Genomic DNA, 24,536 nt, shown 5'->3' on the forward strand with positions numbered 1-24,536 from the left:
CACTTTCCCCATAGCCCCTCACCAGGCTAGGGGAGATTGGTCCTAGGGAGGAGACACAATGTAGTTGGGTCTGGCAGGAGAGGGGGAGATCTGGAGTCTGAGCGAGTCCCACATCCATACTGAATTGGCTCGTGGTTGAATGGAAGAGGGGTGGGGCAGACAAGAATTGGGATGAAGGCATGGGTCTCTATACAAGTGGGGTTCAGGGAGTGTGAGGTTTGGTGGCCTTGCGGAGGACATAGACATGTGCCGGTTATACACGTGTTCTCTTGGGTGTGGGGTGGGAAGCAGGGAGGGGATTTGCCATGTTTCTAGGCCAGCTCAATAATCCCTTGGGATGCTGGCTCTGCTGGGTCCAGTCATTTGGCATTGATTCCTCTGTCCCCTCCCTCTGCCCTATATTTTTTTTCTTCTGTCCTTTCTCCTCTTCCTCTGCTCTGGGAGAATAGCCTTAGACTGGGGCTTGGGTGGGAGAAGTGCAGAGTGAGGGGATCAGGATTGGACTGGGATGGAGAGGAGGATAAACAATTAGGATCTCAGGATACTTCTAGATCTTCTTTTTCTAGTTTCAACTCTGCCCTCAATCTATCCCTTCCCTTTCCCAGGCCTGTTCCCTGAGTCCCAGTCTCCATTCTCCAGCACATAAAGTCCCTGAAGAAGATTCTCCACCCGCATGACCATGATTCTCAGGGTAGATAGTGGTCCCCTTCCCCACTCCCCAGGGCAGGCTGTTGCCATGAAAACTGTCTGACCTGCTGTAGGAGAAGGCGGTGACCTCGCACAGACCTCTGAGTCCTTGCTTGGCTTAATTTTTGTCCTCAGCCTTCTGTCCTGTGAGGCACTCCTGCAGGGGGTGGGGAGGGAGATGATACTAGGGGGTGAGTTGTCTGGGTCGACAGGGCTGTTGTGGGAGCGGAGGTCCCGCTCACAGGGCTTCCTCTCTTCTCCCTGGGGTGGGGCCAGCCAACAAGCACAAGCCATGGATCGAGGCAGAGTACCAGGGCATCGTCATGGAGAACGACAACACCGTCCTGCTGAACCCACCACTTTTTGCCTTGGATAAGGATGCCCCCCTGCGCTATGCAGGTGATTGGGGTTGGTGGATGGCAAGATCCTGGGAGTGGGGACAATGAGAAATTGGGGAAGAGGCCTTGGGAAAGTAGAAGTGGGCTCAGGGGGTGGCGTGGGCTGCACTGAAGAGTGGAGATTGAGGAAAGGTGCCAGAGAGGAGGACATGGGCAGGCAGGGCTTAAACATATCACAGTATTGCCAGATCTCAGGCCTGGTGGCTCTGAGAGGCTGCTGCTCAGGGAAGCTGGGGTCGGAGTTGACTGATCGTGGATCCTTTCACACCTGCAGGAGAAGGGACAGGGGGTTGGGAGGAAGGGTGGACCCCGAAGAGGGAGGCTGAGGGTGGGGGAGGAGAGCAGCAGGTAGAGCAGGAGCCTCAGTCCTCCGCTCCTCCTCGGCCAGGTGAGATCTGTGGCTTCCGGCTCCACGGGTCTGGGGTGCCCTTTGAGGCCGTGATCCTGGACAAGGCCACCGGAGAAGGGCTGATCCGAGCCAAGGAGCCAGTGGACTGCGAGGCCCAGAAGGAGCACACCTTCACCATCCAGGCCTACGACTGTGGCGAGGGCCCCGATGGGGCCAACACCAAGAAGTCCCACAAGTGAGGAAGTCCTTGTCCCCTGCCCCCTCTGCTGCAGGGACCTCCTGCCTCCCCACCCTCTATCCATGCGTTCATTGAATAGCCACCTCCTACCCCAGCCCCACCCCTATTGTTCATAGGACCAAGGGACCTTCAGACAAGATGACAGAAACATATAATAGAGTTCAGAGGGATCTAATTCTGGCTTTGCCTCATATGACCTCAGGCAACTTACTTGGCCTTTCTGGACCTGCTTGTCCTATCTGTAAAATGGAATCGTAAGGTGCTGTGAAGATGAAAGAGGTGGTTGTTTGTGAAAAGCATGCGTCACAGTGCCTGTGCTAGGGTGAGGGGCTCAACACGTGGAAGTTAGGCTGATGAGAAGGAGAGCCAGGAGTAGGAGGAGGGACACATTCGGCACACATCCAGATTCCTTTCCGCTGCCCCTCCACTCTCTTTGCAGTGTGCATCACATGCACAGTTCATAACACACACACGTGCAGCTCCAGGTGACGGCGGGCAGGGGATGGTGATAGCATGAAAGAGGCTCCGGTCTGGGGCACCTACGTCAGCTCCCAGCCATCTTCTCATTTGAGAATAGAAGAAAGATCGGCAGTCAGGATTCCTGCATCACTTAGAGGCACTAGAGAAAAAATGCTCCTTGTGACTCTGTTTCCCATTTGGAGATAGAACATTTGCCCCTGGGTCCTGAGAGCCTGGCAGCATCTTGACTAGGGGCAGGGCTACTCCCAGCTCTGCTTGCCCTGGTGGGTGCGTGGGGAGGGAGGGGCCGCACCTGACATGCACATTTCGTGCGCATGCTTGGAAGGCAGCACTTGGCTGACAGGTACTACTCAATCTGACTCATGTACAGATGCCCCTTCCCCTCTTATGGCTGGTTAAATTTGGCTTTTATCCTGCATCTTCCTTGATTATCCCATTGGACTTGTTTGTTGTGAAGGAAGGACCTGCTGGATTCGTGCCTTGCTCCATGTCGTGGCACCCTAACCCATAGCACTGGGGCTTGTTCCTTATCCCCTACAGCAGTCATCCTTTGTTTGGGCTCTGCCTGTGTTGTCCTGGTGCCCTGCAGGGTGGGGATGAGCACACTGCCTGCCCCAGTCTCATGGCTCCCTCCTGGCTGATGCTTCCTTGTCCTTCTTCCTGTTCTGGCATGGCAGGGCCACCGTGCATGTGCGGGTCAACGATGTGAATGAGTTTGCCCCAGTGTTTGTAGAGCAGCTATACCGAGCTGCAGTGACCGAGGGGAAGCTGTATGACCGCATCTTGCGGGTGGAAGCCATCGACGGCGACTGCTCTCCCCAGTACAGCCAGATCTGCTACTACGAGATCCTCACGCCCAACACCCCCTTCCTCATAGACAACGACGGTGAGTCCACACCTGCCTCCCTGGCTGCCCAGCCCTTGTGCAGCCGCACCCTCAGGACAGCCCAGGGTTGCACTCTCATACTCTCATTTCTCCCTCCTTCCTGGATGTGGGGACTTTTCCTCCCAGACACCTTCTTTCCAGCATCCTGCTGCCTAATCCACCTACTGCCCACCAGCTCACGAACCAGTCCCCGGCTTCCCTGGGCTTTCTTTGGAGCTCCTAACCCTGTCTGTCCTCCCCCACCCCCACCCAGGGAACATTGAGAACACAGAGAAGCTGCAGTACAGTGGAGAGAGGCTGTACAAGTTTACAGTGACAGCTTATGATTGCGGGAAGAAGCGGGCGGCAGATGATGCTGAGGTGGAGATCCAGGTGAAGCCCACCTGTAAACCCAGCTGGCAAGGTGAGGAGCTCAACTCTGTAACCCATCTTATGAATCATCTGTCACCTTAGTCTCTCATTTTGTGCCTTCTGACAATCGTGGGGGCTAGGCTAGGAGTTGGGGGGAGACATTTAGGGGCAGGCTTGCAGCTTTCTACCCTGGCCCAGCCATTTTCCTGGGAGCCTGAGGTTGTTCTTGGCCATGGGAAGAGAATGGATAGGAGAGGCTGCTTTACCTTTTCTCTTGCCACTGCCCTCTCTGTTTCACCCATGCAGGCTGGAACAAAAGGATCGAATATGCACCAGGTGCTGGGAGCTTGGCTTTGTTCCCTGGCATCCGCCTGGAGACCTGTGATGAGCCACTCTGGAACATTCAGGCCACCATAGAGCTGCAGACCAGCCATGTGGCCAAGGGCTGTGACCGTGACAACTATTCAGAGCGTGCACTGCGGAAACTCTGTGGTGGGTGTGCCCCCAACACTCCTGCAGGCCTGTCCCTGCCCATCAGCCTCTGCCCGAAACTCCTCTGCTCCTTTCCTAAGAATCTGGCTCACATACTCCTGCAGCTGTCCTCAGGTGTACATATCCACAGGGGTTGTGGCATGTGGTTAGCTCTTGTGGCCCAAAGGGCAGGTAAATATATCATTAGTAAAAATGCATAATCGTAGCACAAGATAGTCGCCAGACACATTATGGAACAGTGGCAGGGAGAGATGAAGAGTTGGAGAATGAGTTAACTGCAGAGATAGTCCTAGAAGAGGTCCGTCCCTCTCTTGTCTTTGAAAGGCCACAAGAAGTGGTAAGGCTAGCTGTAGAAAATCTTTTCTCATCAGTCACTCTTTCCCTGCCTCCTGCCCATTTCCTTGTCTGCTACCTCTCAGCTCTGACATTCGTGTCTCCTGGGGCTCCTGCAGGTGCTGCTACTGGGGAGGTGGATCTGTTGCCCATGCCCGGCCCCAATGCCAACTGGACAGCGGGGCTCTCCGTGCACTACAGCCAGGACAGCAGCCTTATCTACTGGTTCAATGGCACCCAAGCTGTGCAGGTTCCCCTGGGTGGCACAGCTGGACTGGGCTCTGGGCCCCAGGACAGCCTGAGTGACCACTTCACCCTGTCCTTCTGGATGAAGCATGGCATAACTCCTAACAAGGGAAGGAAGGAAGAGGAAAGCATCGTGTGCAGCACCGTCCAGAATGGTGAGCCCCGCTCAGGGCACTAACCTGAGAGTGGGAAACTGGCTTCCTGTCCTTCCTCTGTCATGTCCAGTGTGTTACTATGGACAGGTCACTTCTCCTCCACTTGTGAGACATCAGTGCTAGGTTTGATACTCCCTGAAATTCTGTGATTTATTCCCACCGTGACATGCTGAGATCCTGTGCTCTCAGAGTGTGATGGGACACCTCAGTGCCATCCTCATTTGCCGCTCCCAGTCAATCTCCCTGTGTAGCAGACTGCCCCCCATCTCTCCTGCCATCAGAGACCTTCCATTGCAATGGAAAGCCTGGGTAATGGGTGCCCCATTCTTCCTCCTACACTACCATCCCATCCTCCTCCTCTAAGGGCCCGTTGGCTCCATCTCCAAGCCCCCCTCTCCTCTCAACTGCAGTGGCATGTCCCTCTAAGGAGGGCTCAGCCTCGACCTGCTCTTTCATTTCCAGCCACTTCTCTGACCTTATTTCTCTTGACCTGAAAAGGGTTGTCACCCATGATGTATGTATTAACCAAAGGACCAATAAAGAGCTGGGTGGGAGCAGAGTGGCCAGCGTTCCCCCCTCAGCCAACCTGAGTGCCTGAGAAGCCCTAGTTATCACTCAGACTGGAGTGTGTGTGTGAGAGAGAGAGAGAACACTAGAGAATGAAGGAATGAAAGAGCACATGAGAGAGGATTAAGAAACGTCCTGTCCCTCCTGCTGCTTTGAACTTGTTCTTGCCTTGGGCTTTGAACTTGACCCCTGTCCCCATCCTCTCCCCTTAGAGGATGGCTTCTCTCACTACTCACTGACTGTCCATGGCTGCAGAATTGCCTTCCTCTACTGGCCTTTGCTAGAGAGTGCCCGCCCGGTCAAGTTCCTCTGGAAGCTGGAACAGGTAGGGCTGGTGCCAGGCTCCTTGCAGGGCTCCCGGGCAAGGGTTGGCATTTTCTGGGTTGCCCTGCATCCCCTCTTGCATTCTCCACTTTCGGTCCCTGACCATCCTACCCCCAGAGTCTCTCATTCTCTTTTTTGCAAGGCTTGTATCTTACAGAACATACTCCTGGATTAAAAGACAATAGAGAACAAACTACTACAATCACCAAACCCGACCAACCATCTTCCTTCCCCTCATTTTATTTCATTTCTTTATTATCTAGAACCTTAACAGTACACATCCCTGACTCGCAGGCAATTAGCATGTTGTAATCAAGAAAATAAGTAATTCTGAGGTACACAGATTGAGTCCTGCCAGGGGAACTTGCTTGCCATGAAATCTTAGTTAATATGTCCAAACTTAAGCTTTTTAAAACCTATTTAATAGGGATAAAATAAATCCTATATCCCAGGGTTGTTGTAGGATTAAATGATGTAATAGACCTTTATAGACTGAAAAGCACTGTATGCATGTTAATTCTTACTATTTTTGTCCATGATTATGAGGGATAAATAAAAATGGACAAAAATTTAAAATCCTCTCTTGAGCCAACTGTTGTAGCCTCTTCTTTATTCATTCACCAAGCTGACTACAAGGACCACTGAGGACTAATCTGAGTTTCCATTCGCTTTCTGTTTTTTGTGCAAGCCCGAGTGGAGTGGCTGAGTAAGCGAATGGCTCAAAAAAAGGCAGGAAGTCGAAGAGAAAGGGAAGTGAAGGGCCTGGAAAATCCACAAACTCTGTAACCGAGGGCTGTCTACCTGAACTTTCGCTGTTTGCGGTGCTCTTTCAAAGACATAGTCTGCCATTTGCTATTTATTGACTATCCCCCACATTGCTGATATTGATAACATTATGCATTCTATTCTTTAATTCATTCTTATTATTCAAAAAGTATCTGTTAAATGCCAATAAAGTTCCTGTCGTTCTTCTAGGTTCTAGGGATACAATGGATGAAACAAAATCTTTGCCTTCATTCAGCTAACATTTTATTTGGGAGATAGATTTTTTTTAAAAGTATTAGATGTATGAAAATAATAAATAGTGATTAAATGCTCTGAAAGAAACAAGTGAGGGGCTGAGGTAGAGAATGGGGGAAGGTGAGGAGAAGGAACTCACCTTAGGTTGGCTGAGGTGAAAGGGAAGGCTTGACGGAGGTGAAACTTAAGCTTAATCCTAAGGGATGAGAAATAGCTGGCAGTGAGAAGAGAAAGTGTTCCAGGCAGAGGGCAGAGCAGATGCAAAGGCCCTGAGGCAGGAAAGAGCTCAAGCCAAGCATGGAAAGAAGGGCAGTGAGGCTGGGATATGGTGATCAAGGAGGAAAGCCTGGAGGTTGGAGAGATGGGCAGTGATTGGATTGTACAGTGGACTTTGTCAGCTGGGGTTAGGGTAGCTTTTGTGCTATGACAGATGGGAAGTCTTTTTTGAAGGGTTTGAAGCGGGGGCATGGCCTTACCAAATGTACATGTTAACAAGATCCTTTCGGCAGCTGTGGGAGGAATGTATTAAAGGAGATATAAGTGGAAGTAGACAGACAGGACTATGAGAACAGTCCACATGAAAGGGGTTGAGGACTCTGATATGTGGCAATGGAGATGGAGAGACCTGCACAGAAACCCACAGCTTTGAGTTCTGCTTGGACAGGGGATTAGCATCACCTGCTGATGGATTGGTTGTGAAGGATGAAGGAAACAGAAGGACCGAAGGTGTCTCCTACGTCATCCACATGCGCAAACGGGTGGATGATGGAGCATTGTTACTGCCCAGTGAAAACAGGGAGTTGGGAAGGGGCATGACTTCTACCTTATGTCTGTTAAATCTGAGATGCCCATGAGACATCCAAGTGGAGATTTTGGAGTTATTAGCATAAACATGGTGTCTGAACCCATGGCAACAGATGTTGTAGCCCCTAGGGAGTGAGTGTAGAGAAGAAAAGGAAGAGGGTCTAGGTCTGAGCCTTGAGGGACCCAACATCTGAAAGTTGATAAAGCAGAGAACTCTCTATCTCTACCCTCCTACCTCTGACCACCCCCTGCCCTGTCTTGGCTGATCCTAAGAGAAACTGCAAAGGGAAGCAATGTTTGTTTCAGTGGTTCCTGTTGGGTTACAAACTACCCTCATAGTTCCAGTGCCATACCTAAGAGATATGTTTACAGAGTAAACATTTTCTTAGAAGAATGTTTATGGTTTTAAAAGATTTATCTGAATACTGGAATTTTGGGTACCAGGTTGCTTGCCTGATAGATTTTGGATCAGGCATTCTTCCTAGAGCTGCATAGGCAGCAGTTCACTAGTAAGCCCTGTTGGTAGAGCTGGGAATAGGAGGGACTGTCCCATGTCTCCCAGGAGATGGATCAGTGCCTGGGGCTGGGTCCCTGAAGGGGAAGTAGCTGAGAGGCTCTTGCCCTGACCCCGCTTCTCCAGGTCTGTGATGACCAGTGGCACCACTACGCTCTGAACCTCGAATTCCCCACTGTCACTCTCTACGCTGATGGCATCTCCTTTGACCCTGCCCTCATCCATGACAATGGCCTCATCCACCCGCCGCGAACGGAACCTGCTCTCATGATTGGGGCCTGCTGGACTGGTAAGCCCCTCTGAGCTTTTCAGCGAAGACTCCAGTCATTTTGGGTTGGTGAAGGGAGGTGGGCAGGTGCAGAGCAGGGGCAGCCTGACCCTGGCAGCTGAGGCCACCCCACGCTTCTCCCTGCAGTTGGTCAGGGAGACTCTGAAAGATCCCCACTGGAGGAGCCACAGACTCTCATATCTCCCCCCACTCAGCTGGTCATCACTTCTGACTTGGAGGAATTTCCTTGCCAGGTGTCCCCAGAATCTCTCTTTCTGTAACTTCAGCCAGTGCCCACTTTGTTCCATCAACGTGATGATGGCTTCCACAGCCCCTTTTCTGGCTGGAGGACAGTACCTCTCCAGAGCGTCATCAATCCCCCAACTCTCAAGCCATTACTTTTTTTTTTCATTCCAGGGGAAGAGAAAGGGAGTGTGTGCAGATGTGTGTGTGTGTCTTATGAGAGCAGAGTGTGTGGGGTTTGTCTCTAACAGAGGCCTGAGACAGGAGGACATGACAAAGGAAGGGTGAGGACCCAGGGAGGGCTTGCCAGCCCTCCGCGGCAGGGAGGCCTTCTCCGCAGCCCTGAGCTCACTACCACCTTTTTTTTGGTTCCCAGAAGAGAAGAACAAAGACAAGGAAAAGGGAGGAGATGACGGCACTGACGCCACGCAAGGTAGTCAGTGCGCGTGGCCGGCGCGGGCTGGAGCCCGGGGTCCTCTCCCGGCCTTCCATGGAGCACGAGGAGGTGGCCGGGCAGTCTCTGGTCTCCTCGCGGCACCGCCAGCCGCCCCTCCTGCTGCCCCCTTGCTCCTTCTGGTCCTGCTTTCCTTCTTCCCTTTCTCCCTCTCCCGGAAGCTTTTCTCACTTCTGTTGCGGCCAGTTTTCACCCTTCTTCTCCCCCTGGCTTTGCTCTGTCCTCTCGTCCCCTCTCCCTTCACGTCCAGGCCTCCCCTCCCCCTCCCCTCCCCTCCCCCTCCCCTCCCCCTCCCCTCCCCCTCCCCTCCCCCTCCCCTCCCCTCCCCTCCCCTCCCCCTCCCCTCCCCCTCCCCTCCCCCCTCCCCTCCCCCTCCCCTCCCTCCCCTCCCCTCCCCTCCCCTCCCCCCTCCCCTCCCCCTCCCCCTCCCCTCCCCTCCCCTTCCCTTCCCCGCGTCTTCTGCTCGCTCTCTTTTCCCTTTCTCTCAGCCCCGCGTCCTTGCTGCAAACTCGCCTCCTCCCGCCTCCTCTCACCGCCTGCCCCGCCCCTGTGTTCCTGCCCTAGGAGACCCCTTGCCGATCCACCACTACTTCCATGGCTACCTGGCTGGTTTCAGCGTGCGCTCAGGTCGCCTGGAGAGCCGCGAGGTCATCGAGTGCCTCTACGCATGTCGGGAGGGGCTGGACTATAGGGATTTCGAAAGCCTGGGCAAAGGCATGAAGGTATAGCCCCTTCCTCGGCCGGCCCTCCAGGCATGACCCCCGCCTCTCCTCCCTCCACACCTTCCCCCTCCTCTCCCGCCTCCTGGCCCTGCTCTCAGCTGTGTCTGTCTGGGGCCCAGGTCCACGTGAACCCCTCGCAGTCCCTGCTCACCCTGGAGGGGGATGATGTGGAGACCTTCAACCATGCCCTGCAGCACGTGGCTTACATGAACACTCTGCGCTTTGCCACGCCTGGTGTCAGGCCCCTGCGCCTCACCACTGCTGTCAAGTGAGTGCTGGGTGGGCAGGGCGGACCTCAGAGCCGAGCCAGACTGTGTCACAGCTCCTTGGCCTTTGATGTCAGCTAGGGCTGGGCATGCCTCTCTCATTTTATGGATGGGAGATTGGGCCCCCAGAGACGACCTGCTGAAGGTCACATAGTAATGTTGGTAGAAGAGCCAGGACTTGATTTCCCAACAATCGATTCATTACTCTTCCCATTAAGCCACACTTCTAGGGCTTTGGGTTTTAATCTTCTCTATGCCTCTGTGTTGATATGTAAAGTGGCACAGAGAGGTTTGGAAGCCAGGAGGCCTGACATTAATTCTGACTTAATACTAATTGCCTGGATTGCCTTGTGCAAACAGCGAGTTCTGCTTGCTTTGCCCACTTTTATTTTTTTTATTTTTATTTTTTAAAAATCTGACCAGTAAGGGGATCTTAACCCTTGACTTGGTGTTGTCAGCACCACGCTCTCCCAAGTGAGCCATGGGCCAGCCCCTTGCTTCACCCACTTTAATTTTGCTTTGCCAACTTCTTGCAAGGTAAAATATGATGGTCTAAGTCTAGGGGTCTGCAACCCACATACCAGGCCAAATCTGGCTTGCTGCCTGTTTTTGTAAATAAAGTTTTATTGGAACACAGCCATGCCAATTCACAGCATTTGCATGTTGTCTATGGCTGCTTTCTTACTACAGAGGCAGGGCTGGGTAGTCAGGACCCAGACTGTGTGGACCAAAAAGCAGAAAATATTTATTGTCGGGTCCTTCATAGAAAAAGTTTGCTCACCTGTGAGTTCTAAGTGAATGATTTTGTATTCTTTAAGGGAAAAGTTGTAGATATTGCAAGGTTTAAGTATATATTAGGTGTTTAAAAATATAGATTAATTGAGAGGCAATGGAAGTATAATAGTTAAGGACTGTGTCTATTCCTTACTAGCTTTTTAGCATTGGGAAAATGCTATAAAGCAGGGATAACAATAGAATATGACTCATGGAATTGTTATGAAAACTAAATAATATAATGCAGGTCAAATGCCTCTTCTGTAGATGTTGGTCATTATTGTATATATAAAGGCATTTTCACTCCTTAGCATGGTTTATGGGTCAGTTTTTGGGAGATCCTGCCATCTAGTGGGTGTATTACGCAGTTTACGAGTCAGGATGGCTGTGTTCCACTCTTGTTACCCCTCTTCCCTACTCTACCTCAGTTTTTCCATAAGCTATATGAAGATAAACATCTTTGACTTGTTCCTCTCCTGGGAGGAAAAGGTTTAGAGGGGAGAGGTCTCTGAGCCCTAGACAATGACTGGCCAGGATTATCAGGCCTCACAATTAGAGCTGTGGAAGGCAGGGGCAGTGGCTTTTGGGAACTGGGCTGCTGGTCCATGTGTGGTCGTGGTGTAGAGCAGAAGGTCACGGGCAGATGAGGTCATGTGGGTGTAGCTGAGAGCTGAGTATGCACACCGCCCCCCCCCACCCCGCACCATGTTCTAGTCAGAACTCCGGTAGGTAAAGGGCTGTCATCCAGCCATGAAAGGCTTAATCCCTCAGAGACCAAGGAATTGCCTCATAGGTGTGCTCAAGAGCCATGTGAGAAGGGAGGGTTCTGTTTTTTGGCCTAGGGTGGAGCTCTGCAAGGTGAGTCCCCTCAAGGGGAGGAGGTGACATCCTCTTTATCGACTGGCTTGTTTGAATTCCTTCTACCTCTTTCATGCTGAGGATAGAGGCTTATCCAAGGGCTTGGAACCTGCTCTGGGTCCTTTAGTGGAGAAAAGGGACCTCGATGCTTTCTTTATGAGGTTAGGAAAGAGAGCCCTTGTTTCTCCGTTTCTAGGGCTACCACATGCTTGCCTCTACCTTAACCCTTCCCTGAAGTCATGGGAGAAAACATAGAGGAGTGTGTGTGCGTGTGCTTGCGTGTGCCACAGAGAGACCTAGCAGCACCTCCGTTTCTTTGATGCATGTCCTTGCACGTGCCCATGTGTTCCCTAGCTTCCAAGTTTCAGTTCTTGGACCCCTGTCCATTTAAAGCCAGATTTATGCAACTATTTGGTAATACCTAAATGTATGTTCTCCTTAAGGTTTTGTTTTCTTTTTTAGGTTTCTTTCTTGGCAAGCCTATCTACTCATGGCATTCATCCCTGAACAGGCAGATAACACTTCTTTTTCTCTAGCTTTGTCCTCTTTCCACGGCTCTTGAATTTCTACCTGCTTGCTGTAACCTCTGTCTAGAAGTTCTGTCAGCACCTCAGCCAAATGAACTAATGCTGAAATAATCAACTTCAGTGCCCAAACTGGCCCCCTGCTGAATCCTCTAATTCTGTAATGGCATATCTCCTGCAGTCACCCAGGCTTGAAACCTCTGAGTCATCTTTGATTCCTCTCTGTCTTTACCCTCCACATCCATCAGTTGCCAGGTCGCCTAGATCCTGTCTCTGTGCTGGTGTCTGGAATCTGTCTTTCCTTTTTCCTCTAGTCCAAGGTCTCACCTGGCCTATTGCCCTGGCCTGCTAACTAGTTAACCTATCTCTAGCCTCCTAACTTTAGTTTACCCTCCACCTTGAGGCTTGTTGAGGGATCTTAAGCCAGAGTTTTTTCATCACACTTCCTTGATAGAAGAGATGTTAGTGGCTTCCTCTTGCCCGTCACATACAGCTGTGAATTCTCAGGGTATTCAAAGCCCCCGCCATCTGGCACCTGCCTGCCCTTCCTGCCTGACGTCCTCTACTCCCCTAGTGTCCTCCTCACCATCCCTCCACAGTCACCTTCTGCCTGGAGTCCTGGCCTCCTTCAAAGCTAGCTCACCTGCTGCTTTTCCTGATTATTCCTACTTTCCTTTTCCAATCACCTCACTCCCAAGCCAGAAATGACCTCTCCCTCCTCTGAACCTGCATGGATTTTTGTTTGTTTCACTCAAATTGTGGTGACAATATTTCCCCTTGTTTTAAGGTTTGTATGCTCTATCTAATCTCTCCCCGAGATCCTTATGCCTTTGGGTCGGGGACAGTCTCCTACTCCCTTTTGGGTCACCCAGAACAGCAGCACTGCATTGCTTGCTGCGCTGGAATGTCTGTTGGAGCCTATGCTCCCAGGGTCAGCTGGGGTTGTTTTCCAAGAGGCTTTGATCTGGGCCTCTCCGGATGACAGTGCAGGTTGTCATAGGCCCCACTCCGTGTGGCACAGGAACTCCACACATCATGGGCGTTGGTAACTCAGGGACTCTGAGCTCATCTTACCTGCTGAGGTTATGCCTTCTCCCTTTTGGCTCCAACAGTCAAGCTAGGCATGCTCAGAGTGCTAATAATTACAATCCTCTCAGCAAAATCATTTTAATTAGCACAAGCATATGGAATAGTGTCGCTGCTCCTGAATTACTAACTCCATTGTGAAGACTTCTTGTTCAAAGGGAGACTTCTTTACAAATAAATTTCTCTAGTGCAAACCCAGGCCCCAGATGGTAGCTGTGGTTTATTGGAAAGGTCAGTGAACTTGGAATGAGAAGAATGGGTTTAAGGGCCGAGCCCGTGGCGCACTCGGGAGAGTGCGGCGCTGGGAGCGCAGTGACGCTCCCGCCGTGGGTTCGGATCCTGTATGGGAATGGCCGGTGCACTCACTGGCTGAGTGCCGGTCACGAAAAAGACAAAAAAAAAAAAAAAAAAAAAAAAAAGAATGGGTTTAAGCCTCGACTCAGTCACATATTCCTTGTGTGGCCCAGACACTTGATCTAGGAGCTTTAGTTTCTTATCCCTATCCTACAGTATTAAAATAAGGTTGTAATGAGATATTATAGGCAAAATGCTTCATAAACCAGCAAATGCCATGTGATTGTGAGGTGTCGTTATTGTTGGCAGAGGGTGGGACTAGAAATGATCCTGGGAGCGTAGTTCCTGAGTGGCTGTGCTGTTGGTTTGTCCGGCCCAGCTCAGTCCCCTACGGATAGTTTGTCCTGGCACCCAAATCAATCAGGCTTCATGGGACAGTGGATTTAGGTCCGAGGTGATCAGATGACCTCACCTGCCAAAGTGTGTTTTTCTGACATTGAAAGGAATGGAAGAGGCACTAAAAAGGAGGGGGACATCCTTGGATAGACCCCACCCCTACCCCACTTTTATTGTTGGATATTTTGGGTACATATCTACCAGATATTGTACTGAACCCATGTATTTTTTATCTCCTGAGTAAAGAACTGTGTGTGTATGTACATTTTTGTCACTTCAGTTTGTTTTATATTTTATTAAAATATAATTTATAGATGTTCCATAATCCTGGGGTAAGACACTGATGATGTGATTACGCCAACAGGTTGGGGTTGCCTGACCTTCTATCCCAGACCTTTTCCCACAGTGATGTCCCACCAGGAAGAGATATCTCCCTGTCCAGCTTTGCCATAGGGGTTGGGATGCAGAGACACTACCCCTCTCCTCCTCTCACCCTCCCTGACATGAGGTGCTCTATTGGATAGGTGGAAGCACAGAGGGATGGAACAGAATATAGATCTAAAGGGGGGAGGTACTGGGGTCACAAGCTGCCTCCCTCTCCTTTCTCATGCAGGTGCTTCAGTGAAGAATCCTGTGTCTCGATCCCTGAAGTAGAGGGCTACGTGGTGGTTCTCCAGCCTGATGCCCCCCAGATCCTACTGAGTGGCACTGCTCATTTTGCCCGTCCAGCTGTGGACTTTGAGGGACCCGAGGGGGTCCCTTTGTTCCCCGATCTTCAAATCACTTGCTCCATTTCTCACCAGGTGGAGGCCAAAAAGGATGAGAGTTGGCAGGGCACAGGTAGGGATGACTCGGGGAGTGACACCATGCAGAGAAGGGGCCCATGTCTGGAACCAGAATGAGGAAGAGAGCCTGGGGCTAGAAGTGGAGAGTGACTTCATCCTGAGTTTGCTTGATTAGCACGACATATCCTTAAGAAGTAGAGCAAGAGGGAGGCCCATGAATGTCACACAATGATGTTCTTGAAACTGATGCTGACTTCCCTTAAGGAATGACCCTAGAAGGGGAGGAAGAGTGGCCAGGAGGTGATGGCTGGGTCTCAGAACGTCAGTGGGCTCTTCAGCTCTGACCCAGACCCTTACTGTCCCCCACCCAGTGACAGACACACGCATGTCAGATGAGATCGTGCACAACCTGGATGGCTGTGAAATTTCTCTGGTGGGGGATGACCTGGACCCAGAGCGGGAAAGCCTGCTCCTGGACACGGCATCTTTGCAGCAGCGAGGGCTGGAGCTCACCAACATGTCTGCCTACCTCACCATTGCTGGTTAGTGGGACCCTCTTTTTCCGTATATGTCCCTTCCCATGATTAAGCACCTAGGAAGCCCAGAGGGCTCTCCTCCCTGGCCCAGGGATGTGGCTTAGTGCTGTTTTGCACCTTGGAGGATCCTCTGGCTTCCGGATCTCCCCTACGGAGGCGCGCTGGGCTTTAGGCTGCAAACGTTCCTCTCCTCCCGCTCTCATGATAGCCAAGCTTGCCTCCACTCCTGGTGGCCTTTATGCCTCTCCTCCAGCTTCCCTTTGGCTCATCTTCTCCAACCCTTTCTAGCCCTCTAGCTGTTTGGTCCTGGTCATCCTCTCTATCTTCTAGATCGCTAATCTCCCATACACACCAGAGCTGTAAATGCAGTGCTCATGTCTTGATGAGTAGTGGGGAGTGATGACTTGGTCATTCCCAGAGGAAGGTGCTAATCTCTGAATGCCCCAGGAGCGAGGATGGGGGAAGATGCAGTTCCCTCCTGTTTCCATTTCCTTCCAGGGCCTCACTGAGGACTTCTGTATTTCCCCCTCTCTCAGTTTCCCTCCTGCTTGCCATCTCCCCTCTCTCTCTCCCGATGTCCTTATTTGCTTCTTCCTCTTCCTACCAGAAGCCACAGAGCTGTGAGAGGAGGGCAGAGTAGGAAGCGGAGCATCGGGGCTCCAGTCAGGCAGGGCGGGTGCGGCTAGAGAGAGGGCAGCATCCCTTTCTCTGAGGGATCAGGTCACATCCCCGTAGAGCGTGCAGCCTTGTGTGGTGTCAGTGGGGGTCTGGAAGAGGCCCTGCCCTGGCCCCTGCGCTGAGCTGCTTCCTCGACTCCAGGGGTGGAGAGCATCACCGTGTACGAAGAAATCCTGAGGCAGGCTCGTTATCGGCTGCGACACGGAGCTGCCCTCTATGCCAGGAAATTCCGGCTTTCTTGCTCCGAAATGAATGGCCGTTACTCCAGCAATGAATTCATCGTGGAGGTACCCAGGGAGTCTCCTTCCTTCCACAGCCCCCGGCCATGAGCCAGCGTAGAGTGAACTCAACTGATAGTTGGTGGGCATGGGCATTGCAGCGGGGAGGACTCCTAGACCTCATGGCGGGTGGTGGAGGAGGAGATGAGGGGCTGTAGTTGAGATGGAGCTGGGCTTTAGAGAGGTGGGATAGGAGCTGGGGGGAGAAGCATGTGTGCCCACGGAGCCCTCCCTCTGCCCAGGTCAACGTCCTGCACAGCATGAACAGGGTTGCCCACCCCAGCCACGTGCTCAGCTCCCAGCAGTTCCTGCACCGTGGGCACCAGCCTCCTCCTGAGATGGCTGGACACAGCCTGGCCAGCTCCCACCGAAACTCCAGTATGTAAGGCTGAGTGAGGCTGGGTAGAGAGGGGCGGGCAGCAGGTGAGTGGGCTGGGCACAGGCATCCTCCCCTCCCCTGGGAGCAGTGGGTTCTCTCTCCTGCAGTATCTGCCTTAGTTAACAGCTGTGGGCCAATCCCTTTACCCCTCTGGATAAACTTTTCCTTGCAGAGAATGCAAGCCTTGTGTCATCGTGGGGGCACTTATGCCTGGGATCATAAAGTCAGTATGGGGTTTAGGCATCTTTGTTATTCGTTCTGCCCTCCTCCTCCAAACAATATCAAATTAGCTCTGGACATAGGGATTCTCTGTAGTGAAGCTATTAAGTATTTATTAAACACCTACTGCATACTAGTACTGTTCTAAGATGCTATTTGAGATGTATAAGAATTATAGAATAGATACAGTCCCTATCCTCAAAGAGCATGTTGGTACTATTACATGTGTAATTTTGTGCTGTCTATAAAGTCATAAGAGTATTTCTAAAACAAAATATGCACATATGCAAAGTATTACATACAGATGGAATGGTGCCCTTCAAAGCAATCTTGTCTCCTGGCCAGGGTTGTTTACCAGTAATGCAGTTTCATTTTCCAATTTAAGTGTTGCTTAGTTGTAGAAAAACTGGAAAATACAAGCAGAAGTAAGAAATATCAGCTGTAATTCCACCACAGAGAAGAGACCACTGTTAATATCGTATATTATGTTCCAGTCTTTTCAGTGCCTATTTTTTTTAACAAAGTTGGGATCAGACTATTTTGTAACCTGATATTTATACCTAATATTATAAAACAAGTATTCTTCCACATTATTAAAAACTGCAAAATGATGCTGATGTTGCTGAAGGTGATTTTTGAAATCCCTTTTTACAATTGCTTTCAAAGCCAATTTATGAGGTGCATTCATTTTTGTTACTTTTTGGACACAACTTGCATTTGGCCTGGTTCAGTATTACCCAACTTCATCATCCACCTTTGTCAGAGTTGGCTCTGGATATCATTTTAAGTTTTTAAACATAGAACCCAGTCTTAAAAGCCACAGATTTGTCACTTTTGAAAAAAGTCAAAAGGTGTGTCACATGTTTTGAAGGCAGTTCCCTAAGGGTTCCACAAATGCTTTCTTAGAAGAAGTTCATGGTCATTGAAACTACCATGAAAGTGAGCACTCATTTCAATACATGAAATGGTAATAATAAGAACAATAAACACAGGGTGTGCTCATTATGTGCCAGGCACGGTGCTAATGGGATTTACACATATTAACTCATTTAGCCATCACAAACAACAAATGAAGTAGATACTAGAATTATCGCCTTTAAATGCAAGGAGGTGGAGGCATAGAGAGGTCAAGTACCTTTTCCAAGACCACACAGCTAGAAAGTGGGAGAAGCCAGAATTCAAACCCAGGCAGCGTAATTCCAGAGCCTGTGCACTAACTGGCCGTCTATGCCCTCCCTACTTGTTTAATGCTTTTTCTTCTTTTTTTAAATTAGGCTTGTTACTTTAGAGTTGTGCCTAATTTGGAAGAGCTCCTGAGGGGCTTTCCAGGTCTTCTGTGACTGAAGCCAGCTCCCCTGGTGCCCCAGGGAATCAGTCTGGTTTTCTCTCCTCGTTCAGTGACCACCACCAGCACTGTCTCTTTTGTTTTCTTTTCCCTGGGACTGGCTCCCTTCTTCCTTGCTCTCTCTGAAAATGACTACAGAGGCCTTTTTCAGTGTAGATTCACTACAGCAAAGTGGATAAAAGTAGGGATGAGGAGGGAGTATATGGCATAACCAAGTTGCAAAGCTTCCAAGAAACTTCACACAATGTTTAATTGATAGAGATATGTTAGCAAACTAAACCTGTTTTTTTTAATCTTGCTGCCAGCTATATTTTTTTCTTCAAATGATTCCCTAGCTCTTTCTCCAGTTCTTTCCTTAGAAGTCATCCCATTCAACCTTTTCTGGGTTGGATACTGGGTCCTGCTACTCTGATGAGGTTCAAGGTAGATCCAAGTGCTGCTGGGCCTGATGAGAGTCTCAATTCTTATTTTCTTTGGTTTGAGGCCCCAGCGAGGGAGTCCTTATTCTAACTACCTCAGAGCAGCCTCTCCCTAGTGTCCAGCTACCCTGCACCGACTGGCCCAAAAGGCAGTGTGTCTCACCCCCCTTCCCCTGAGCTGCACGGGGTGCTCTGGTGCTTGTAAGGGCACCATTGCTTCACCTTCAGCCTCCCCATCCTCTGTTCTGAGCTAACTTCCAGGCCAACCACACTTCCCTCTGAGGTTTCAATTGACAGCAGCAGTCTGCCCTTGCATCTTCCTTTATTTTGGCCTGAATAGGGTACTGAATTCATAGTTCACCTGAGGGCAGTGGTGACTGACATTGACTGAGCTAACCAGGTGACTGACTTGCTAAAACCTCTTCTATATGCCTTTTCTGGCTCCTCAAGGTGTTCCCTCCCTTTTACCTCCCAACCCCAGGAGTGATGTTGCAGAATTATGGTTTCACAGCGTCAAACTACTCTAAATATACAGAAGCAGTGAGAGATACAATCCCCTCCAATGGAACAGGCGCTGATTTCTCTGAAGCACGTTAGTGCAACAGAAAAGAGAGATCAGAGTGAATTGGGACAGTCAGGGAAGGTTTTGTGCACATGTAGAGTTTGAGCTTGGACCTTGAAGGGCAGAGGGATTTTGGCTGGTCATGAGAGAGAATGAGAATTTGAGAATTGGAAGTGGATGGGTGGTTAGGGTTGTTTATAGTTAGGGAGAATAGGCAAGAAGGTCGAGACAAAATGATGAAGCCGTTATTTATCTAGTCATCCCAAACACTGGTGCACAACAGAATGGCCTGGGGAGCTTAAACAACTCTGGGTGCCTAAGTTACACCCCATACCAATGAAATCAGAATGTCTGGCGCTGGGGGCCAGGTATCTGCTTTTTATTTTTATTTTTTATTTTTTTAAACAATTTTTAGGACGGTGCCATTTTATTTATTTTTTTATTATTTTTTTTTGTGACCGGCCGCACCGAGTGCACCGGCTATCCCTACATAGGATCCGAACCCACGGCGGGAGCTCTGCAGTGCTCCCAGCGCCGCACTCTCCCGAGTGTGCCACAGGGTTGGCCCAGGTATCTGCTTTTTAAAGGTCCCCATGTGATTCCAGTGTGCAGCAAAGTTTGGGAACCGTTTCTCCACTTTGTTTCCTACAAGTATGTGAAGCTTCACAGAAAGACCTATAAAACAATAGAATTAAAAAGAGAATGAATTAGGAAGTAAGGAGGAAGGGATAATGAAAGAAGAATAAGATGAAGCCGAGGAATAAAGTCAGTTCATAAAATACAAACTATGAGATACCATGCAGTTGCTATGGTGGGTCTGAATTTTGACTCTGAGCTTCTGGTAGCTAAAGCAAAAGGAAACCTGAGCAGTTATGAAAGTCATATGATAGGAGTCAACCGGTATTTCAAGAGAAGCCCTGGGACTGAGAGCAGAAAGAGGTCTCTGCCATGGCTCTTTTTTTTTCTTCTGATCATGTCCTGCACGATTGAGGCCCTTCACAAAGAAGGCACCGTGCCGTGCTGTGGACAGGGCTTTCCACAGTGTCTTTACAATCACATGGGTCATTAGCTAAAACACCCCTTAATGTTGTCTCTGGAGGTCAGTCAAGGCCAGAGTAACTGCTCACATTTAATGTAGCAAGAGAGATTGACAGTACTTTCTAAATTCTTGATTTTTGTCTGTAACTAATTTAAAAATCTTTCCATCTCCCTGGCCTCCCGGCTCATTGTAAACTAATTAACCAGACTTGTTTACCTACAGGTAGAGTGTCTGCATTTTGTCTTTCTTGTGACCATTTCTTATTCCTGGCAATCAATTTGTTGTTTCCCTCACCAGGCCAGGGGCTCAGTGGCACAACACATCGATTTAAGGCACAAACCTGAGATTTGGCTTGCCATTGTTGTGCCCATAGATAGAGCAAGTTCACCTGCTTTGGCCTCTACTCTGAGGGTTGGGATTGCCACTCCTTCTAGAGCCTGAGCTTAGCCACAGGGGCCATCTGCTGGTGGGGTCACTGCCCCTGGGTCTAGTTCACTGACCTGGAGACCTGGAAAGGACTATTTCCTACAGATGGGCAGAAAGGGCAGCTCTGTCCCTTCTACCCTCCTCCCCCATGCCCAGCCAGTTGAGAAATGCTGATCCAGCCGGTCCCATCTTTGCCTTGGAGCCAGTGCCCAAGGGACCTGCCTGCCCCGCCCCAGCAGAGTCAGCTGTGATTGGCGAGTGGCCCAAGTGGGCTATGGGTCAGGTCAGGATGGGGACCAACTTGGCAGAGAGCCATCTGGCAGCCTCAGGAAGGTGTGGCTGGCGGGCCTGCCCAGGCAGGGCACTCTCCACATTCGTGGTTGGCTCGGAGTGTGTGGCAGCCTCAGTGTGCCAGCTGCTGGGAGGAGGGGTCTGCAGCAGGAGGTGTGGGGGGCTCCTGTGCTGTGTGCTTCTCTACGCTCTGTTCCTGTCTCTTGTCATGTAAGCCTCAGGCTGGAGGTAAATTTTGGGCTGGTTTGGAATGTAACATGCATGTGTGTGTGTGTGTGTGTGTGTGTGTGTGTGTGTGTGTGTGCGTGTTAGGGCTACACATACATAGAATAGTCCCTTGGTGAGGAGACTACCCAGGGTTGAGCTGCTGTGCACACACACAGTGGCCAGGTAAGTGCCATGTGGGGTGTAGTGAACCAGCTGCCCGAAAAGGCACTGGGCCTGGGGGTGCGTGTGTGGGGTCTCTGCCTCCACCTGCTGTTCCTGGGGCTGTGGGCTCTCCTCGTAATGCTCCGAGCACTGTGTGCATGTGTGTGGAAGGGGAGCCGTATTGTGCTCACCTCTGCTTGCTCTGTGGCCCTTATGGCCCACCTCTGTGGTGTTTACGTCTTGCTTCAGGCAGTTGCCTTTTCTGCGCAGCTGGCAGGGAGCTGGGTGGCGCTGCACGTGCAGCTCTACTGTGCCTTGCTGCAGATGCTCAGATGTATTCCTTTAATCCTGCTGTGTGAGCAGGCCACCAGGTGGCTGGTGCGGGCCAGTGTGTGGGCTGGCAGAGGCCTGGCTCGGGTGCGGGGTGTGGCAGCCTTTGTCCAGCTGTGTGCCCACATGGCCTTCCTGGGCCTGTGCCTGTGCATGCACATGTGCTTTGCCACCATCAGCTCTAAGGTCCGGGTGAGAGTGCATGTGCCCTTCAGGGTCCAGGAACCCCTGAGCCAGGGCATCAAAGTGAGGCTGCAGGGCTGGAGGCATGGGAGGGCCAGGGGAGAGGCATGTGCACCACGTGGGGAGATTGGGGAGGAGCAGAAGCCTCAGCCCACCAGGAGCCGTAAGCCCACCAGGAGAAGGGAGGTGTCACGGAGCAGGAGTGAGCTCAGTCCGGGTGGTAAGTGAAGGGGCTGCTCCTTGCCCTTTGGACCTGTCCCCAGCCTTGGGTGCCAGCACCTCCTTCATGACAGCCAGGCCAGGCTTGGAGGCTGCTTCTCCTCCTGTGCCAGTCAAGCCCATGTGGCTGTCTCTCTACTTCCCCTGCTGGGCACTGGGTGCCTCTTTCCTAGGCTGAGTGGTCTCTGGGGAAGGCACAGGCAGAATGACATGGGCAGATTCCAGTCCTTGCGCTAGGCCAGGGGCTACTCTCCTACCTCTGCCCTTGACTCCCTTTGCACATCTCCCTCCCCCTTTGCTCCTTGCAGCATCCATCTGCTCTGCTCCCCTCCCCCTCCTATCTCCTGCCCTTCCCGGCAGGCTCTGTTTCTCTTCTAACTTCTCAGGTTATTCCCCTCTCTGGGCCACCATGGATGCTGTCCTCTCTTACTCCAGGATTCCCTCTGCTTGGGCCGCCTTTACCCCAGGGCCCCTCTGCCACTCCTCCCTGTGTCCGAGAGTCCCCAGGAGTGCCGGGCCACGCTCTGCTCACCTCCACGCTCTCCCTGCAGTGGTCCCGAGTGCCGCGACTCTCATCATCGTGGTGTGTGTGGGCTTCCTGGTGCTCATGGTCATTCTGGGCCTAGTGCGCATCCACTCCCTTCACCACCGAGTCTCTGGAACCAGCGGGCCCCCAGGGGCCTCCAGTGACCCCAAGGACCCGGACCTCTTCTGGGATGACTCAGCTCTCACCATTATTGTGAACCCCATGGAGGTGAGTGGCCCTGGGGAACGAGTCAAGGTTCAGCTCTAAGGTACACCACAAAGACTCCTAATGAGGGGCAGGCCCTGGGCGAAGGCTCTTAGCAGAGCCATGATGAGCTGGAAGGAGAAGGGTTCAGACTGGGTAGGAAGTGGGAGGCGGGGAAGGAGCCAGGGACAGTAACCCCCGAAGGAGAGTCCCTGGGGTGGGTGCAGGCCACTGATCCCTTCTCCTCTCCAGTCCTACCAGAACCGGCAGGCCTGTGTGGCGGGGGCTGCCACTGGCCAGCAGGAGGATGAGGACAGCAGTGACTCCGAGGCTGCTGACTCCCCCAGCAGCGATGAAAGACGCATCATCGAGACCCCCCCACACCGCTACTAAGGCCTACACCCCTCCCCAGACAGAGAGAATTCTGCCCTGGTGAGACAGAGACACACCCAGAAAAGGGAGAAGGACACTCTGCAAGAAGAGAGGCCAAGAGGGAGAGATCTTCAGAAGGAGTCCTACTTTAATCTTGAAACCCAGTCTGCCCCTCACGTCCTCCTCCACCCCCGCCACCTCCCTCCCTTGCCTCGGGGATGTCATTCCCCTGGTGTGCTCCTTGTGGCCTGGATGGCTGGGTTGGAAAGGTGGCTGGATGACTGTGGCTGCCTTTTCTGCTCCCCATGGCAGCTGCCCCTTAGCTCACCCATGCCTGTGTCCCTGTAGCCCCCCAGCTGTGTAATGTATTTGGGACGCGGTGGCGTCAGTAGCGATGGCTGGGCTGGGCGTGGGACTGAAGGAAGCCCTCTGCTCTCCCCTTCTCTCCTCCTGTCTTCAGGAGGCCTTTCTCCCCGGGCTCCCTCAGCTGGTCCTTCCCTGCTTCTCTTTCGATCCCCCACACCTCTGTTTCCATTTCACTCTGGGGATCCCTGCTCCCACCTTTCCCAGTTTCCTTCCATTTGAACTTCTTCCCCCTCCTGACCTTGCAGTCCTGAAGTCCTGCAGCTCCACCCTTTCCTCCATGACCTGGTTGTGGCTAGGTTGTGATTAGGATGGGAGGGGGTGTGGGGTCCTGGGTGTATCATATATAATGTATATTTTTTCAGTGTTGTCGCGAGCGCAGCCGCCTGTTCCTGTGTGCAGCTCGCAGCCTTGTGTGTGCGTGTGGCATTGTCATGTCCTGGGGAGTGGGGAGGGGGATGGGTGTGGTGAGGGAGGGGACACATCCTAGGTTTTCAAATAAAACAAGCAGAAAAAGCTCCACGGGCTTCCTTCTGCCTGCCAGATCCTGTGTGGCCGTGGGTGGCAGGCTCTCAGGTCTCAGGGCCATTCGGGTCCCTGAGCAGGGCTGAGGGGAAGGAGGCAGGGCTGGGCATTTCGGCGCCCTGACTGGGTAAATCCCCAGGGTGCCAGGCCACTGGGAAAGTTAGGTGGGGGCAGATAGTTCCCACTGCCTTCTTCCCTCAGCACCTCTGGAAAAGAAAAGACAACTTGGGATGCCATTTACGTGCTTTGTGAGGACACTATCAGCCCCTTCCCATCACTTGGAACATTCTGCTTGGAGTACATGGGCTCACCGCCTGGGAGTCCTGAGGGAGAAGGCACGAAACCCTGCTATTTGTAACAAAGGGACCTGGAGACTGTTCCAAGGCTGAGCTTTCCTTGCTAACCAGTCCTTGGCCCTCAGGCCCAGGGGACATTCTGCTTTGCCCGGGTCCACATGGCTCTTCCAGCACAGCTGCTGAGTGGCCTTAGTCCTCTCCACACTGACCCAGCAGCCTGGCCTGAGAGCAGGCAGCTTCTGGTTTCTCCTCAGCCTTTTGGGCCATTGGTTCTGTGGCCCAGGTCTTAAGCCCCAGGTAGTAAAGGACAGTAACCAGATGCAGTTATTTCAGAAGAGTAAATGCTGGTGGGAGCATCCTTCCTGCGCTGTCCCTGCCCCAGGGAGCACCAGGGACCCAAGTCTCACTTCCTGTGTGTAGCACGAGGGTTTAGAGTGCAGTGAGCCTTCGCTAGTTCTCGGGG

The 24,536-nt window shown here is 51.7% G+C and overlaps 1 protein-coding gene across 1 annotated transcript; it reads left to right on the forward strand.

Annotated features, from left to right (window-relative positions):
- Positions 1 to 865: 865 nt before the first annotated feature.
- On the forward strand, positions 866 to 22,910 carry CLSTN3 (calsyntenin 3). The gene is given in 19 exon segments (XM_063075772.1): positions 866 to 893; positions 896 to 931; positions 934 to 1,086; positions 1,474 to 1,669; positions 2,830 to 3,038; positions 3,292 to 3,441; positions 3,696 to 3,881; positions 4,334 to 4,615; positions 5,395 to 5,507; positions 7,971 to 8,133; positions 8,732 to 8,788; positions 9,374 to 9,531; positions 9,651 to 9,799; positions 14,343 to 14,569; positions 14,886 to 15,056; positions 15,870 to 16,015; positions 16,249 to 16,384; positions 22,339 to 22,541; positions 22,770 to 22,910. Coding segments are annotated over 19 exon segments (2,904 nt in total).
- Positions 22,911 to 24,536: the final 1,626 nt, after the last annotated feature.

Source organism: Cynocephalus volans, chromosome 12 (genome assembly GCF_027409185.1).
Source record: "Cynocephalus volans isolate mCynVol1 chromosome 12, mCynVol1.pri, whole genome shotgun sequence".
NCBI classification, from domain to species: Eukaryota; Metazoa; Chordata; class Mammalia; order Dermoptera; family Cynocephalidae; genus Cynocephalus; species Cynocephalus volans.